At 38.5% G+C, this 18,741-nt stretch overlaps 2 protein-coding genes across 2 annotated transcripts; one reads left to right on the top strand and one right to left on the bottom strand.

The window, feature by feature from the left end:
- Positions 1–5,235: 5,235 nt before the first annotated feature.
- On the top strand, positions 5,236–7,013 carry LOC134639020 (nuclear factor 7, brain-like). The gene has a single exon (XM_063490024.1). It carries the CDS (start codon positions 5,344–5,346, stop codon positions 6,760–6,762), a length of 1,419 nt encoding a protein of 472 aa, XP_063346094.1. The 5' UTR covers positions 5,236–5,343; the 3' UTR covers positions 6,763–7,013.
- Positions 7,014–10,254: 3,241 nt separating this feature from the next.
- Positions 10,255–14,291, bottom strand: LOC134639075 (uncharacterized). Its single transcript, XM_063490113.1, has 6 exons — positions 14,219–14,291; positions 13,101–13,157; positions 12,092–12,329; positions 11,802–11,969; positions 11,475–11,570; positions 10,255–11,026 (listed from the first exon to the last, which is right to left on the bottom strand). Exons 3-6 carry the CDS (start codon positions 12,191–12,193, stop codon positions 10,784–10,786), a joined length of 609 nt encoding a protein of 202 aa, XP_063346183.1. The 5' UTR covers positions 12,194–12,329; positions 13,101–13,157; positions 14,219–14,291; the 3' UTR covers positions 10,255–10,783.
- Positions 14,292–18,741: the final 4,450 nt, after the last annotated feature.

Here is an 18,741-nt window from a genome sequence, read left to right as displayed (position 1 = left end):
GTCAGTCTGATCAGCTCAAATCCAGAATCCTGCTGCGATAAAGCAAATTGTCTCTTTAGGATCAAATCAAACCAATTCTGCAGATGTGGTCGCTGTAGTGTCTGTAAGTTTGAGTCTTGTGTGTCATCAGCAACACCACACATTCAGAGGGGAGAGAGGGCAGTACAGGCCTCGACCAACACCCACAAAGCTCTCCTGCGGGGAAAGAATCTGGCCAAATCTCCACTGGTTAAAATGTCTCTGCTCTCTGGTGTCACTGTAGTGCAGAGGCTTCAGAACTAGAATCCTCTGGTTTAAAGATTTCTTCAACATTAAATAATCCAGTGACAGTTGTCTGTATTTCCACCGCTGCACACAAACAATAACTGTTAACAATGAATTCAGCAAACTTTATTTTTCAAATTGTAAACAAATACAGTTTAAAACAGCATTTCTGTCGCTGCCACAGTGTAACTCACATTAGGACCCCGTCCTCGTTTGGGCTGTTAAAAGTCAATTTACTCGCGTGAGCAAGATTTCTCTCCGAGCGCAGGGAGCTGCCCGCCAGAGCGTGAAACTGTCACAGTGCGTGTAAAGGAGACACTGCTCTACAAAAAGGTCATAACCACACAAAAGTAGCACCAACACATAACCTAGTGTTTTAACAATTGTCGCTCTGTTGCATCTGTCCAGCCTCCACCCACAAACACTGTTCTGTAACTGATTCGATTCCAATTCAATTCAGTTTTGACTCAGTCAGAAATATAATTATGATCACTTATCAGTATAGCCATATTTTTATATATGTGTATAAGAACAAAGTTGACACGTATGAGACTTTATCAGAGGTGTGTAAGCATCACAGCAGATGCCTTTGTGTCAAAGTACACAAGGATAAAACACAGAAAAAAATATAAAGGAGATTTTCCTGACCTGGCTTTTTATAACAGAAAACCGCCTTAAAATATTCTGCAGTAGATCAAAAACAGAAGAAAACCATGAATCAACATATGAACATTACCTGATGCTGCTGAAGTGAAGCAGAGCAAAGTCACAGAGGTTTTATTAGAGATTCTTGTCAGGGGTCATTTTTGAAAAAACAAAAGCACTGAACACAAATTTAGACTTTAGTGTAATAAACAAACAAATAATGCATGCAGAAAATAGAGATTTTTGATGATAAATCAGTCTTGAAGCACACAGAGAGAGAGAGACAGAGAGAGCTTCTTCTTCTTTATATTGTTTATTGGCAGTTGGCAAACAGCAAAACTGTGCATTACTACCACAAACTGTAGAGAGAAAGCTGTGCAGAAAGTGGGATTTTTATCCTGGTGGGAGCAAAACAGCTAAAGTAAGACGGAAATTCATGACAATTTTTTTAAATGCGAAATGTAGTTTTGATCTTCTTTTGCTGCTGGTTCAGTGAATTTTGGTTAGAGAGGCAAGGCAAGGCAAGTTTATTTATATAGCACAATTCAACAACAAGGTGATTCAAAGTGCTTTACAGAGACATTAAAAACAAAAACAAATAAAAAGCATGATTTAAAATTGATTAAGACAAGCAAACAAACAAACAAACAAACAAACAAAACAGTATATAAAATCAAAAATCAAAACAGTAGATAAAATCAGAACAGTAGCTAAAGTCAGTAGTTAAAATGTAAGTTTTGAAATTTAAGCTTAAAAGTGTGGATTTGGTGACGAGAGTGAGAGTGACGAAACCTGCAGCTGCAGAATCTGTGAGGTGTCGGCTTTCAGCTCCTGACAGCATGTCCACTTACAGATGAAAGATCCACACTTTGTGTTTAAATCTTTTTGCGGATCCGTTCACCTGCTGTTATTTCCTGTTTTAGCTGTTTGCTGTGTTGAAATAGTTTTGTGAGCTTTAAGCTGAGATTCTGGTGTGCCGGGCAAATTACATTTCTTTTAAAAATCAATTCAGGATTTAATGAATCGATGTTGTTTTATTCAGACTAAACTGATTTGAGTCAGGAAATACTTTTTTTTTTTTTTTAAACCCACCTTAAGATCACACACAGAAACAGAGAGAGAGAGTCAGAAGCAGGTCCAACCGGCTAGGCAGCTGCCCTTTTGTAATGATCCCTGGCAAGTGATTGACCTACTGTGCACAGATCAGCCAATAGACACATACCAATTAACTTTAAATGGGCCAATAGATACAGGCTTTACACTTGAAAGACAAGAGAAACAGAGGAATAACAGTGCCACTTGTGGTGGCATGTAACAATTATACCTCAGACTGCATGTTTGAGGTATAATTTTAATCTCCAAAAAATGTATGAATTTAATACAAATATGTGGGGATAGAAACAAAGCATCAATCCTATCATGGTAGACTTGATCCCATAGCAATACCAGAGTTGGTATCGATACTATCAATAGTTGGATCGATCTGCCCACCTCTACTGATTGCATTGTTCCTCAATAAGTAAGATACCAAACACTTCACATTCTTGGTCTCATTTTTATGCTATATTAAGATAAAGTAAAACATGAGAAGTCAAAATGTTTTACTTGTTTTCGTTTTGAGGGCAACTACTCACACAAATAATATGAGTATCTGAAGACAAATAACATATTGTAGATATCAAGTGGAGGTGGAAAAAAGGCTGAAGAGAACCTACACAAACATGGAAAGTCCACACAGAAAGGCCCAGCCCAGGTGGTGGAGATGAACTTGGGACCTTCTTGCTGTGAGGTAACACTGCTAACCACCACTCCACCGTGCTGCCTCTTGAATAGAGTGAATGAAAATTAAACTAAATTTCTACACTGTTGAGCTGAGCTGAGACATGTTTATTTTGACAGATCTGTGCTGAAAAACACACATTTGGAGAATTTGTTTTGTTTTTTTAATCCATTGATTGTCCAACATTTAGCTTTTGCCATATCTTTACATTAAAGAAGGTTGTGGTCAGGAACATTAGTTAATATTCACTAAATGCAGACTGTATATTTTTAATATTAACAATAACATGATAAGGTGGACTTCACCAGCAATGAAAGCACAGAGAGGACGAGTATTTTGTACTATTAAATGAACTTTTACTATTGTTTTAATAGTAAAAGTTCATTAAGTGGACACCTGCTTTTTAGGTGGTCAGACACACTCTGTATTGAAACACTGAGGAGTCTGAGGCTATCATGTGGGTAATCTGTTGGTTTCTGGGTCACTATTTCTGTAATGTATGTCTTTTTATTGTCTTTTAACAAGAGAGTGGAGAGCCGGAGGCAGAAGCTTCAGAGAGGAGGAGACTGCAGCTGCAATGGTGGGAATCATCATCGAAATTAGTAAAATTTAGAAACTTGTATTTATCTAAAATTTGACAATGGTTGTATGACAAAAGTTTTTTGTCTAATATTTTCAATGCTCTTTTGTAGCATAACTTCGATTGGCCCAATAGCAACAAGACTGGTAAAGGACCAACTTGTAATACAGTATTCAATATGAGCCAGTATCATAGAGTGCAGGAATGTAATCACTGCTTTGTCCATTAATGATGTGCGGCTATGTCTAAAGTTCCGTATATTAACATTTACAGTTCTCACTACATTTTAAACGTGTTTTTTTAAAGGGTAATTTTGAGTCTAGCAGTACTCCCAAATACTTAAATCCTCAACATTAATTAGTTTTTGTGCACCCAAGCGAACTTTAACTGCAGCCACAGTAGTTTTAGGTTTACTAAAAAATGTTGATACAGTCTTTTTAACATTGAGGCACAAGCATGAGTCATTCAGTCATTTTGTAAATCATGTAATGCCAATGAAAGCTGATGGGCTGCATCATCAGCAGTTTAGGCTTCTGTAAAAATTACAGTATAAGTCTCCTAATGCTAATTCAAATTAACACAGTTTACTTACACCCCACTACACAAGGTACCCAGTACTAGCATCAGCCTATTTAATCAAGTATTTATTGCTGCCATTTAGTGATCTCTCCAGAATTAAACAATTGTGGTTTTTAATATGTTTTTATTAATCATAAGCTAATGCACTGTTTCATAAATTCATCTATATGAAGAATATTCAAATATCATCATTGGCCTAATACTGTTATATGTGACTTTGTGCAGTTATTGTGCAGCCTAACAACAACAGCCTAACTCTGGTTTCTCACACAGACTCTGTCTGACTTCATCAGTCACAGAAAAGTCTTAAGAGCGCTGCTGCTTCTTTAAATGAATGATCAAAATACTTGTTAAATGTATTTTGTGACTAGACACCTGCTAGACCTCACACCATTAGAGAGACCCTGTACGTGAAATTGGCTGCTTTAACACAGTAATTTCCCAACTTCTGGAATAAATAAAGTATTTGTTGTCTTGTCATGGATTCATTTAATGCATTTATAAAAGCTCTATGGTGTTCTGTTCCATAAAAAAGTGGATGTGATTGACAACTTCAAGGCAGTAATACCTTAAACATGACTTTGACCAGAATCTGATTTGTGACATGTGACTGTGAATTCGTCTGTGTTGTCACAGTTTAATGTCATATCAACAAGTTTATATCAGTTTGTTTATTTTTTCATTATCAGCATTTCTGGTTTCTCAGTGTCCACTCATCACATTTCAGCTCATGACAAACTTGAAAGTTGGAGTCTAAAGGTCTAAAATCTTATGCAGGTTTGAGGCCACAGCAGGTAGTAAAAGCAGATATTGTGTTTGGTGATTATTAATGTATAAATGTATTCACTGGTATACATTTAGTTTATAACAAACATATTTTAATGATGTATTATTTGAGAAAATAAACCTTTGATTTTATATATTTCAGCTGCATTTTATTCTAAATTATTGCTTCATGCTCATGAGGGTCAAGAAATGTTGTTCTTTTTGTTTTGAGTGTGAGAGCAGAGGTCTGGCAGGTTTGCAATTTAAACCCTGTGATCAATCCAAAATTCTGTCTTTGGCTGCAACGACAACTTTAGTTCAAACTGCAGATAAGAAAACGCTGACTTGTGCTACTTGAACTTCTGAAACACCACAGCTTCACCTTCTTTGTGTCATTTTTATGTTCTGTTTAGCTTCTCTTTTCTTTTTTTAAACAAAGTGGAGAGGTCAAGATTTTCTACATTTTTGCTTTTGTGTCATTTTATGGAGCACAAACTGAAAAGATATCTGAATGACACAGACAGCGCCCTCTGACGGACATAAATGTTATGTGCGTGTTTCAGTTTAACACGTGATTCATGAAAATGAAAGTAAATTCCGACACTTTTGAACTGAGCTGAAACGCCATTACAGGGAGTCAGATCTCTGCTGAAAAACACACGTTTGGAGGATTTTAATCAGAAAGTTCAAGAGACACTAATTTGGTGAGTTAAAAATACTTAAAGATCAAATGGCTGAGAGAGCTCTTTTTCAAAATTTCCTGAGCTGCCATGTGTGTTCAGAGACTTTCAGAGATCCTGTGTCTCTGAGCTGCAACCACAACTTCTGTTCAAGCTGCCTGCAGAAATTCTGGGAACAAAATAAAAACAAAAACTGTCCCATTTGTAAGAGAAAATCTTCAAAGGATCGTCCAGGTGTGAACTTTACACTGAAGGAACTTGCTGATTCTTTTTCTGGAAGACATAAATCTGGATCATCTGAGACAGAAAAAGGAGAGAAGAAATTAACAGTGGTGTGCAGTAAACATGAGGAAGTGCCTAAACTGTTCTGTGTCGACGAGCAGAGAGCTGTGTGTCCTGTGTGTGACTTTTCTCTCCACCAGAGTCACAAAGTGGTTCCTGTAGAAGAAGCAGTCAGTGACCTGAAGGAGCAGCTGAAATCTGACTTAAAGTCTCTGCAGGACAAGAGGAACAAATACAAACAAGTGGAGGAAACATACAATGAAATGATTCAACACATGAAGAAGCAGCTGTTGTCCACAGAGAGGCAGATCAGAGCAGAGTTCAACAAGCTCCAGCAGTTCCTGAAAGAGGAAGAGGAGTCCAGACTGGCAGCTCTGAGGGAGGAAGAGGAGCAGAAGGGGAGGACTATGAGCAGAGAGATGAAGATGATTGAGGAGCAGATCTCCTCTCTGTCAGACAGCATCTGTGCTGTTGAAGAAGAGCTGCAGAAACACAGCGTGCCATTCCTCAGCAGTTACAAAGACACTCAGAGCAGAGCCAGAGCCCAGAGCTCAGTGTCAGATCCACAGCTGGTCTCAGGAGCACTGATAGATGTGGCCAAACACCTGGGCAACCTGTCCTTCAGAGTGTGGGAGAAGATGAAGGAGAAGGTCCACTTCAGTCCTGTCATTCTGGACCCAAACACTGCAAACCCCTCTCTCTATCTGTCTGATGATCTGACCAGTGTGAGGAATGAAGACACAAAGCAGCAGCTCCCTGATAATCCAGAGAGAAACACTAAATATGCCGATGTTTTTGGCTCTGAGGGCTTCAGCTCAGGGAAACACAGCTGGGAGGTGGAGATGGGAGACCATCCTGGCTGGAATGTGGGTTTAGTTAAAGAGTCAGTTGACAGGAAGGGAGAGCTTTTTGTTTCACCAAAATATGGAATCTGGTGTTTATGGCATACAAGTGGAAAATACACTAATGGTGTTGGTCAGACTGTGACAGTGAAGAAGAGTCTCCAGAGGATCAGAGTCCAGCTGGACTATGACAGGGGGGAGGTGTCCTTCTATGACCCTGAAGACATGACTCACATCTACACTCACAGAGACACTTTCACTGAGAAACTCTTCCCATATTTCAGTATTGGAAATGCAGGAGATGCCAAAACCTCTGATATCAAAATCTGTCAGACTGAGATTTGATTGTAAAGTGATTCTTTATTTTAACTGTTTTTTCAGTACAGCAGCAGGTTAATTTTAGGGAAATTATTAATCACACTGTCTAACTTCATTATCAGGTTTTATTTCATTTTGTTGATCTAGTGGAACTATTAGCAATTCAATGAAACCAAAGCAACTTTTTCATGTGAAAATCTTGTGACCCACTCGAGTTTCTGTAAGAAACTTTTACATTTTTTTCTTCTTTCTTTTAAATTAATATTTTCAGAATATTTCTCATGTTGTTCATGTAAATATTTTTGATAGTTTTAAAATCTGAATGATGATGATTTCTTTGCTTTTCAAAGTTGTTGAGTGTGAACAGCAAACTGTGACACTTCTTAAAAGAAGGATTAATGATTAAACATCAGCAAGAGTCAACTTTACAACTACAAAATTTAAATTTCCTGATTATCAGCTTCTTGTTTTCAGTTAAATAACATTTGAAAGTAACACGTCTTCTTTAAAGTTTCCCAAATTCAAAGAAATGACTTCTAAGTTCTGACGCTGTCTCATCAGTTTAACTACACTTGATTGATTTAATTAAAAATGTTATTTCTTGTGTTGTTTTTAACCTTAATCAGAAGCTGACATCTCTCACAGTTTGAAAGATTTCTTTTTTTAGAGTTGGGAGTTCGCCTTGTAATCGGAAGGTTGTCGGTTCGAGCCCCGGCTTGGACAGTCTCGGTCGTTGTGTCCTTGGGCAAGACACTTCACCCGTTGCCTACTGGTGGTGGTCAGAGGGACCGGTGGCGCCAGTGTCCAGCAGCCTCGCCTCTGTCAGTGCGCCCCAGGGTGGCTGTGGCTACAACGTAGCTTGCCATCACCAGTGTGTGAATGTGTGCGTGAATGGGTGGATGACTGGATATGTAAAGCGCTTTGGGTCTTTAGGGACTAGTAAAGTGCTATACAAATACAGGCCATTTACCATTTACCTTTGATTTGTACTTCAATCTTATTCTTTAACTGCTCTCTTTGATTATTGAGATCACAAAATGTTTCTGTGAAGTGAAATAAATAAATTCAGTGATTCTGTTGTTGTTGTGTTTGACAGTAAATCAGCTTTTCAGACACAGTCATTAGTTCAGATTCATTTAACATGGAAACTCACTTTGATTGTTGTGTTTACATTTAACTGACTCCTTAGAATAACATATTATTTGCTTCTATTAGTTTGTAAATATTCTTCTTGTGCTGAAGCTGTTTTATTGAAACAATCAGCTGATTTTATAAAATCAATTATTTATTTTAAGCAGCTACATTTTAAATCTTTTTTCAGACCAACATTCACATTTAACCCCAGACAGAAATCAAATGTAATCATTGATAAACTTTACATTCTCACAGCTAATCTGTATGTTTACAAACTCAGAAAATAGTTTGTATGAACAAAGCTGCAGAGATTTCAGATGAAGGTCCAGCTTTATAATAGTGTTTTTTTTGTATATTATATTTACACACAAGATGGAGACAAAGTTCATATTTTCTTCTCTAGTAAAAATGTTTACACTGTAACCATTTACACTTATCCTATTTTTAAATGTAAATCATTAAATGTTAGAAATGACTTCACTTAACAGATAAACAGAACACTAAGACTGAGCCAAGTTCATCTGTAAATATTTTAAATAAACAAATAAAATGTCTAATCACACTTTCACTTCAGGTCAGTGTCAGTCTGATCAGCTCAAATCCAGAATCCTGCTGCGATAAAGCAAATTGTCTTTTTATGATCCAATCAAACCAATTCTGCAGATGTGGTCGCTGTAGTGTCTGTAAGTTTGAGTCTTGTGTGTCTGCAACACCACACATTCAGAGGGGAGAGAGGGCAGTAGAGGCCTCGACCAACACCCAGAAAGCTCTCCTGCGGGGAAAGAATCTGGCCAAAACTCCACTGGTTAAAATGTCTCTGCTCTCTGGTGTCACTGTAGTGCAGAGGCTTCAGAACTAGAATCCTCTGGTTTAAAGATTTCCTCAACATTAAATAATCCAGTGACAGTTGTCTGTATTTCCACCGCTGCACGCAAACAATAACTGTTAACAATGAATTCAGCAAACTTTATTTTTCAAATTGTAAACAAATACAGTTTAAAACAGCATTTCTGTCGCTGCCACAGTGTAACTCACATTAGGACCCCGTCCTCGTTTGGGCTGTTAAAAGTCAATTTACTCGCGTGAGCAGGATTTCTCTCCAAGCGCAGGGAGCTGCCCACCAGAGCGTGAAACTGTCACAGTGCGTGTAAAGGAGACACTGCTCTACAAAAAGGTCATAACCACACAAAAGTGGCATCAACGCATAACCTAGTGTTTTAACAATTGTCGCTCTGTTGCATCTGTCCAGCATCCACCCACAAACACTGTTCTGTAACTGATTCGATTCCAATTCAATTCAGTTTTGACTCAGAAATATAATTATGATCATTTATCAGTATATCCATATTTTTATATATGTGTATAAGAACAAAGTTGACACGTATGAGACTTTATCAGAGGTGTGTAAGTATCACAGCAGATGCCTTTGTGTCAAAGTACACAAGGATAAAACATAGAAAAAAATATAAAGGAGATTTTCCTGACCTGGCTTTTTATAACAGATAACCGCCTTAAAAATATTCTGCAGTAGATCAAAAACAGAAGAAAACCATGAATCAACATATGAACATTACCTGATGCTGCTGAAGTGAAGCAGAGCAAAGTCACAGAGGTTTTATTAGAGATTCTTGTCAGGGGTCATTTTTGAAAAAACAAAAGCACTGAACACAAATTTAGACTTTAGTGTAATAAACAAACAAATAATGATTTTTGATGATAAATCAGTCTTGAAGCACAGAGAGAGAGAGAGAGAGAGAGAGAGAGAGAGAGAGAGAGAGAGAGAGAGAGAGAGAGAGAGAGAGCGTTTCTACTTCTTTAGATTGTTTATTGGCGGTTGGCAAACAGTAAAATTGTGCATTATCACCACAAACTGTAGAGAGAAAGCTGTGCAGAAAGTGTGATTTTTATCCTGGTGGGAGCAAAACAGCTAAAGTAAGACGGAAATTCATGACATTTTTTTAAATGCGAACCATAGTGTTGATCTTCTTTTGCTGCTGGTTCAGTGAATTTTGGTCAGAGAGTGACGAAACCTGCAGCTGCAGAATCTGTGCACTGTAAACCCGAATAAGTTACCAGAACTCAAAAAATTTGAGGCAATCGATTGCCTCAATTTTTTTGAGTTGATCAACTTAAAAGTCAAATTTTTCCAGAACATAAAAGTTTGGATTACATGGTACTTGTATCTTTTAAGAATGGTCAACTCAAATATGTGCAGTTAATATGACTTACAGTTTCAAGTTTACAAATTCAAAGGAATAAGTTCACAGAACTTATAAAAAATAAGTACACAACCACAACATTTTATGTTAACAAAACTCAAATGTTTATTAGTTTGTGTTGTCATTATTTTAAGTACATGCTAGTCAAATATGTTGACTACAAGATACTTAAAAACATGTGACCCAAAACTTAAAATTTTTGAGGCAATTGATTGCCTCAATTAAAATGAGTATCGGTAACTCAACATGCAAAAGTCATAAACATCTGCCATTGAACAGTATCTTGCCTGCTTCCTTTTATCACATTATGTTGAAATTAAATACATTTTTTTAATTAAATAAATTAAAAATAATTTACAGAAACATTTATAAATTAAAATAAGTAGACCAAAAATTGTTTAGTCAGGAAAACTGTCAGAGTGATAAAAAATAATACCAAATAATAATAAATAATATCAAAATGTGCTTTTGGCTCTCTGGCTAATATCTGAATAAGGCAACAGGGCAGCAATTTGAGTGAATTACAATGCTATTTGTTTTGAGGCATTATTTAGATAAAAGGAGAGAACTTTGAACTAGCCTTTTATAATGCTTTACCCTTCATCCTTCTTTCAGATGAGTTCCTACATAACCAAGTCATTCTTGAGGGTCTGTAACCTGGGTGACAGTTTACCCCTTTCTAGACCAAGTAAAATCTATTGAGTAAATTCTAAAGTGTTGGTCAGGGCTTTGGGGTAGCTGAGGTGAAGTGCATAGATCAGTCCAAACATTACCAGGAAGGCTTCACCAAATCTGGGGAGACTGACCACGGCATCACTTTCAATGACGACAGAGGTTTTCACAGGTTGGTAGTGAACTGGACTTGTCGTGTCATGGTCACTGATGACAGTGAAGAGGGCCACTTCAACACCATCAAGCTCCAACTCATCAGATTCGTCCTGAATGAATGAAAAAGAGATACTAATCACAATCTAACCCAAGAAATGCAACAGACGACATATAATTTCTCATTTTACCAACTCCCGTTGAGATCCAATACCTCTTTTACAAGGGAGACCTGGGTCTCACTGTAAGAGGTGAAAAACAGAAGATCCATGTTCTGCACACATAAATCAGCTAATTCACCAGAGAATCAAGTGGTGTGAGATAGACTGAAACTAAGCTAAAGGAAATACACAGGAAAATGTTTTACTAAACATCTTATCACTTTCAACAAAACACCAATTCAGTTCATTCGTAGTGAGGAGACAGAAAAGACCATACATGGAAACCGTATGGGTAGACTAAACAAAGGTAAGTCCAAACAGTGCATCAAAATACATGTTTGTACTTTGATGCACTGTTTATATACACAGTAGTATCTGTTAGATACTTAAGGACACTCACAGTGCAGGTTCTGAAAAATCCAGAGACATCCTCACACAGATAGACAGGAAGGGCGTGGAGAATGGTAGTGCGCTTGGTGTGGATATCATGGATGTCCTATTGCCAGATAAAAACAGAATTGTATATACTGGTGAGTTTACTGAACAACAACAACAGTCAAATCAGAACATATGTCCACAAATAACCTGTTCACATCTTTAATACAGTCAGACAAATAGCAAACACAAAGTGGACTAATAGCAAAATTCAAAAAGCCCATTTAAATCATTGAACCTGTCCAATGTTCCACTGGTTCAACCTATGAAATGTGTAACAATCTATTATTACCTGTTCATCGTGAATTCTTAGAATTTCAGCCAGGGCATCTGCTGTCTTCCCAGTTTTTGATGCCTTCTGTCTGAATAAGGTCATCAGTCGAGGATGATGGCGGCCAAGTTCAGCATAGAATGTATTGGGCAGGTTCTGATTTGTAATCCGCTGAAACTCTGCATACAACTACAGCAGAAGGACAATACAGTTCAATTTGAAGAATCTTGCACACCTTTATAAAGCAGCAAAAAGCTGCCACATGAGTAAGAATTACAATTTTCATTTTAAAGAGAGCTGATCCATATTACCTCAGACTCCATTTTTAGAGCAGGCCAGGGGTCCAAGAGCTCCTTCACTGGTGGGCAGGACATCACTATGGTTTGTCTGCGCAGGGGAAATGTGGTCTCCATCAACTTTCTAATGAGGGGCAGGTTCTTCTCAGCCTTCTTGACTTCTTCAACAATTGCTTGCCTCAACTGGTCAAGGCCTGAAGGATCCTTTCCTTGAGGAAAGTTTGGTAGGAAGTTGACTTCTGCTCGCTTGGGTCTGTTAATGTTGGAATGTGAAGGTTCATTATCAGGATTACTTCTACTTCTTTTTCCAGCATTAACAGTGACCTCCTGACATCCAGCCCGTCTCATCTTGGTCCTATAATTGCCCATCATTTGTGCTATACCTACAATTCTTATATGGACATGTCACTGTTTCATGATTTTTCAAATGCTTTCTGAGATGACTGAAAAGGCCTGTTTCAGAAAAGGGTTGCTGAAATGTGCATAAAGGGCATTTAAATAACACAGTCCTCTGACTCTGCTCTGCACAACTGCTAAGTTGTGCTGTATGATATCTTGACAAATGAGTACTCAGTGCATTAAGTGTCTGAAATGTACAAATGAGGCATGGAAGAGGGCTGATTCAGGAATAGTGGCTGTGCTGCAGCCTGTAGTGTCTAAATAACTGTATTCTGGAGGTGAAGGAAGCTGCGCACAACTTACACTGCCAGATCATATAGGAAACAAAACAGAACTCCTTATACTTACAACTTCATATAACAGTTAAGTTATATTAATAAGTGATAAATAATAACAATAAGTGAATTACTATTAGCTCACAAAAACATGGTCATGGACTACAGCTAACACTGCTTTAAAATGGCAACCTGTTTTCCTCAAAACAATTTGTTTTATATAAGAATCTATAGGTGGAAAATAGCATAAGTAAAGTTGGTTTAGTAGTTAGTTTAACATATTTTTAAGACAACTCGAGAGAGAGCGAGAGAGGTGATTGGTAGAAGAATTCACAAACAAAATAAATTACCTGGTATCTTTATCACATCCCCAGTTCTCTTCCTTGACTCTGTCTTAATTCTTGAAGCTGGAACAGAGAGGTCCAAAGGCATAAACTGATGAACAATTAAAAAGCATCCAAACGTGACAAATTATAAATACTTCCATTTATAATTTTTCCCTGTTAATGATCTTTTCATTTAATCCCCAAAGTGTGAATGCATCTCTAGTCAAGATACTAAAGCCATCGAGCAAATATTACAATACTGAAGAAAAGCAGCAGCACTTGAAGTTTAACGGCATGGTTAAATAAACAACAACGCCATTTCTACAAACTAAAGCCTCACTGATGAGAGGTTCCCCCAAACATGTTATTTGAAATTATTTAATGTGCATACACAGTTAATGTCAAAAATGTCACTGCTTCTCTCTCCGAACGAGTCCGGTTGTTTTGATTGACAGGTTTGTTTTTTAGGACCTTAGTGATCCAAGAGTGCCAATTGGTTGGCAGAAGTTGATTGACAAGTGATTCCACTAATTAGGCAAAGTGAGAGGAGACGATGCGTGCGCCGTGCTCTTTCATTGGCCCTCTAACTCTGGCTTGTGAACAACGTGGCCCGTCAGAGCATAAGGATGAGTTTCCCGATCATTCTACGGCGTAAAGTGACTGATATATATAAAAAACACCTATCGAGACCCTCGCTCAAACGCCTAATACACCTGCACCACTTATTCGCACATATAGTTTAAAATATAGCTTTTCGAACAAGAAAACGGCTTGAAAGCACTCTCACTGCAGACAGGTATCTCCGCTGTGTAACTGCAGGGACAACGGGCTTGTTTGGACCCAACTATTCTGAGTCATGAGAGGGGGTTTCAAAATTTAGAGAGATTAAAACACTTTGTTTCAGACTAGGTGATCGGGCGCCACCTCTAGAACAAGTAGTATCTAACTTTTTAAACAGCCTGCGACCCTCATTACAACAACTTAATGCTAGCTCTGCAAGCGCAAAGTTTCCTTCGGGGAGAGCAGCAAAGCACATAAAAAACACGGACCCGACATTTCTGCTATTCTTTTCGTCACGCACCCATAATACAACTAAATATTCGTATTTTAACAATAAACTAATATCAACATTGAAAACTTACTGTGAGTCCAGTGATGCTAGTTGCTGCCGTTAGGTCCAACTTTCTCCAGTCATCTGTGTTGCCTCTTTCTTCTTCTTCTTCTTACATTTGTATTGGCGGTTGGCAAACAACTGAAAGGTGCATTACCGCCACCAACTGGTATGGAGTATGGTCTGGAACAACGCTCAAAAAAAAACCCCTCAAATCCTGCCAAACAGGTTCCCCTCTTTTAAAAACAGAAATAAGGCCTGATAACTCTTGCTTCCCGATTCCTTTTGCAACAAATCAACAAGATCCAGTTTGATTTTTAGGTTACTGAGATTGTGAATCAATTGCCTCCTCTCAACCTGATACCTCTGACACTGCAACATGACATGTTCTACAGTTTCCTCTACCCCACAGTAATCACATTTTCCAGTACTATGTTTCCCTATCAAGAATAATGTGTCATTCAAGCCAGTATGTCCAAATCTCAGTCTGGATATGATCACCTCCTCCCTCCTAGTCCGTCCTGCGTTTCTCATTCCTCCCACCCTCCTCTGAATCTTATACAACCATCGTCCCTTCCTTTCCTCCTCCCACTGCTTTTGCCATCTTGCTCTCATAACTTGCCTTACCATACTCCTTATCTCTGCTTGGCCAACACTAACAGCCATGTCAACCGCCCCATGCCTTACGGCCTCCTTTGCAACTCTATCTGCCTGTTCATTTGCCCACACTCCACAGTGCGCTGGAACCCATAAAAACACGACTGCAAGTCCCATCATGTGCAGCCGGAAAAGTGTCTGCTGAATTTCCCCCAAAACATCTGCCCTACTGTCTGAGTGACAATGCTGTAGACTGACCAATGATGAACTCGAATCTGAACAAATGACAGCATGTAATGGCCTCACGTCCTCCACCCACTGAACAGCTAATAATATTGCAATCATTTCCCCAGTGTATACAGAAAGCCCATCACTAATCCTATTACCCATATCCACCGAAAACTCTGGGACCACAACTGCAACACCGGTTTGTCCGGTTGAGTTCTTTGAGGCGTCTGTATATATTTGAACATAACTATAATATTGGTCAATGTAAGCCTGTACCGCATGAGCGTTCAACGTAAATGCCTTACCCTCATTCTTCTTGTTCAACAATGTTAAGTCTACGACAGCATCAGGAAGTAGCCATGGAGGCACTGCTGGTAACGGCACTCTGCGACTAATGGTCAACTGATCCAGATTAAATTCTGTTGCATGTCTCCCCACAGTCCATCCAAAACTCTTCGTTTCCCTTTTTTCTTTCTCCCAGCAAGGTTTAAGTACTTCATGCGTTGGGTGATCCTGCCCGTGGCCCTGTAAATTACCCCAATAATTAAGTGTGAGCTGCTCCCTTCTCAGTCCTAATGGCATCTCTCCCATCTCCACCTGTAAAGCTGCTGTTGGAGTTGTTTTAAACGCACCCGTGTAAATTCGTAGTGCCTGATACTGAATATGGTCTAACTTTACCAGAGTTGTGGCTGCTGCCGAGTTATATGCTACACACCCATAATCCAACAGTGATCTGACCAACCCAGGGTATATGGCCCTCAAAGACTTCCTATCCGCTCCCCAGTCCCTCCCAACTAAACACCTCAATACATTCAACACTTTCTTACATTTGTCCACCACCTTCTGAATATGTACAGCCCATGTTAACCTTTCATCAAACCACAATCCAAGAAACTTAAATTTACTCACCCTTTCTAATTCGTGATCATACAACTTAAGCTTGACGTCCTTACCAACCCTCTTCCTTGTAAAAAATCACCTTGGTTTTATCAACTGAAAATTTAAAACCCCACTTATAAGACCACTCTTCAACTCTTCTAATTGTCCCCTGCAGTTTCTTCACAACATACTCTATATTTTTCCCTCTCTTCCATATGGCTCCATCATCAGCAAAAAGTGAACATCCCACCCCTGCCTCTAAATCATTAAACACATCATCTACCATCAAAGAAAATAACAAAGGGCTCACTATGCTCCCTTGGGGTGTACCATTTTCTACCAAAAACCTTTCAGAAAAAACCTTCCCAATCCTCACTTGAATATGACGCCCCCTTAAAAAGTCCTTTATCCACCCGAACATCCTCCCCCTAATACCCAATTTACAGAGTTTAATCAGTAGGCCATCTCTCCACAGCATATCATAGGCCTTTTCAATATCAAAAAACACCGCAACTACACTCTCACTGTTCGTCTGCGCTTTTCTAACTTCATGTTCCAAACATAAAACCGGATCCATAGTATTCCTCCCCCTTCTAAACCCACTTTGATATTTAGAGATAAATCCTCTAGTTGCCAAATAGTACGTCAATCTTTCAGTGATCATACGCTCCATCACTTTACAAACATGCGATGTTAACGCTATAGGTCTAAAGTTCCCTGGATTCGTGACATCCTTTCCAGGTTTCTGTATGGGTACCACCACAGCTTCCTTCCAGCTTTGCGGCAGTTTCCCACCCTCCCAAACTCTGTTATATAACCCTAACAAAAGATCTTTAGCTGACTCACTGAGTTGGTTTAACATGGTATAGCATACCTGATCTTTCCCCGGTGCTGATAATTTAGATTTCCGTAGTACTCGATGTAGTTCTGTCTTTGTAAAAAGGATATTTAATGAATCATCCATATCCCCTACCAGGTCCATTAAGTCTCTATTCACTGCAATTGTCACGTCCCTTCCTCGTCGCCCTTCCTCACTAACATTGCCTGAACTGTGGACTTAAACAAAAGTCTTCACCAACACATTTGCTTTTTCCTCATCTGTTACAGCTATGATGTCTCCATCCCTCAGGACTGGATAATCACACTCCCTTTTCATACCATTCATCCTTCTAATCATTGACCAAATGTTCTGTATTCTTGTCTCCCTCCCCACTGAATTACAAAACCCCCTCCAGAAGTCCCTCTTTGCACTTTTAATGGTTCTTTTTACCTTAGCCTGCAATCTTTTATATTCAATGAAATTCTGAAAACTGTGATTGGCCTTTAAGGTCTTAAACGCCCTATTACGATATTTAATCACTTTATCACACTCCTGTGTCCACCATGGCACAATCTTTTTCTCCCCTCTACCGTCTTTCCTCTTCAGCACCCTGCTGGCCGCCTCTAAAACTGCCTTACAAATAAAATAATTTAACTCATCCACCCCCACATTCACATCAATCTTTTGCAATTCTTGATCACTAACTAATCTAAATTTATCCCAATCAGCATCCCTAAAACACCACTGCTTCACCCCCCTTACGTCTCGTTTTGCTATACTGAACCCAAACACCGTCATAATAGGAAAATGGTCACTGCCTACAGTTGTCTCTTTCAGTACCCGCCATGAACAAATACTTGCCAGCGAATCTGACACCAATGTAAGGTCAATTGCTGATTCCGTACCTGTTCTAACATCCACTCTCGTGCCACTTCCATCATTCAAACACACAAAATCCTTCATCTCCATCACTTCCTCAATCACTGCACCATTCCGATCATTACCACTACCCCATAATGTGCTGTGTGCATTAAAATCCCCACACCAAATTACTTTTCCCTTTAAATATGTGTCAAGTTCATCCACCGATATCAGTTTATTAGTTGGATTGTAGTAATTAATCACTCTGAAACTTCCAGTCCCTCCCCAGACTTCAAGCACAATATATTCCAACTGTGTACCCAAAGCTACAACTCTAGATTGAATCCCCTGTGCCACAAATATTGCACACCCTCCTCCATTACCCTCCTGTCTATCTCTGCGAACACTACTATAACCTTTAATAACAAAATCTAAAGTAGGTTTGAGCCATGTCTCCTGAATACAGATTATGTCTGGTTTATTTTGGCACTGTTCGACAAATCCTTTAAATTCTTGTCCATTTGCAAGCAGACTTCTGGCGGTGTTGCCTCTTTGGTGCTGTTTCCCGCCCATATACCTTTACTTCTTCTGTGTTTCGTATTTTTTTTGAAAATAGCAGTAAACGATCAGTGTATAATGCTCATTAGCGCCACCTTCCGCTTCGGAGGGTGAATCAGAGATTAACTCGGAATAAAAATTGATTCCTGCAGCTGCTTAACACTTACGGAAAAAATAATATATATATATATATAGGATACATTGATAAGACAATGAATATTAAAATAAATACATTTAGTCTTCCACTAATGCATTTAAGACAATTTGATTTTACTTATTTGGTGAAACACTTTGAGATTTTATTGTATTTTAGCATGTGCTAAATAAATTAACTTTATTATTAAATCCTACCTACTTGAAACAACAAAAATAACAGGACTTTCTTATATGTCCTAACTTAACTGTGTTACGTTGTGCTTAAGTTATGATTTTAAGTGATGCTTACTTAATATAGAAATAGTTCATTTCAATCAAAAATTATTAGTTTCATTTACTCAAAAAGAAGAACATGTTACACGAACTTGACATATTTAAGTTAACAGAACTTTTTAAAGACTTTGAGTATACACTACTTAATCTATTTAATTACTTTGAACATTTGGGTTTACAGT

This window comes from Pelmatolapia mariae, linkage group LG12 (assembly GCF_036321145.2).
Source record: "Pelmatolapia mariae isolate MD_Pm_ZW linkage group LG12, Pm_UMD_F_2, whole genome shotgun sequence".
Lineage (NCBI taxonomy): Eukaryota > Metazoa > Chordata > Actinopteri > Cichliformes > Cichlidae > Pelmatolapia > Pelmatolapia mariae.
Note: the sequence above shows the minus strand (reverse complement) of the source record. Positions and strands in the feature narration are given on the sequence as shown.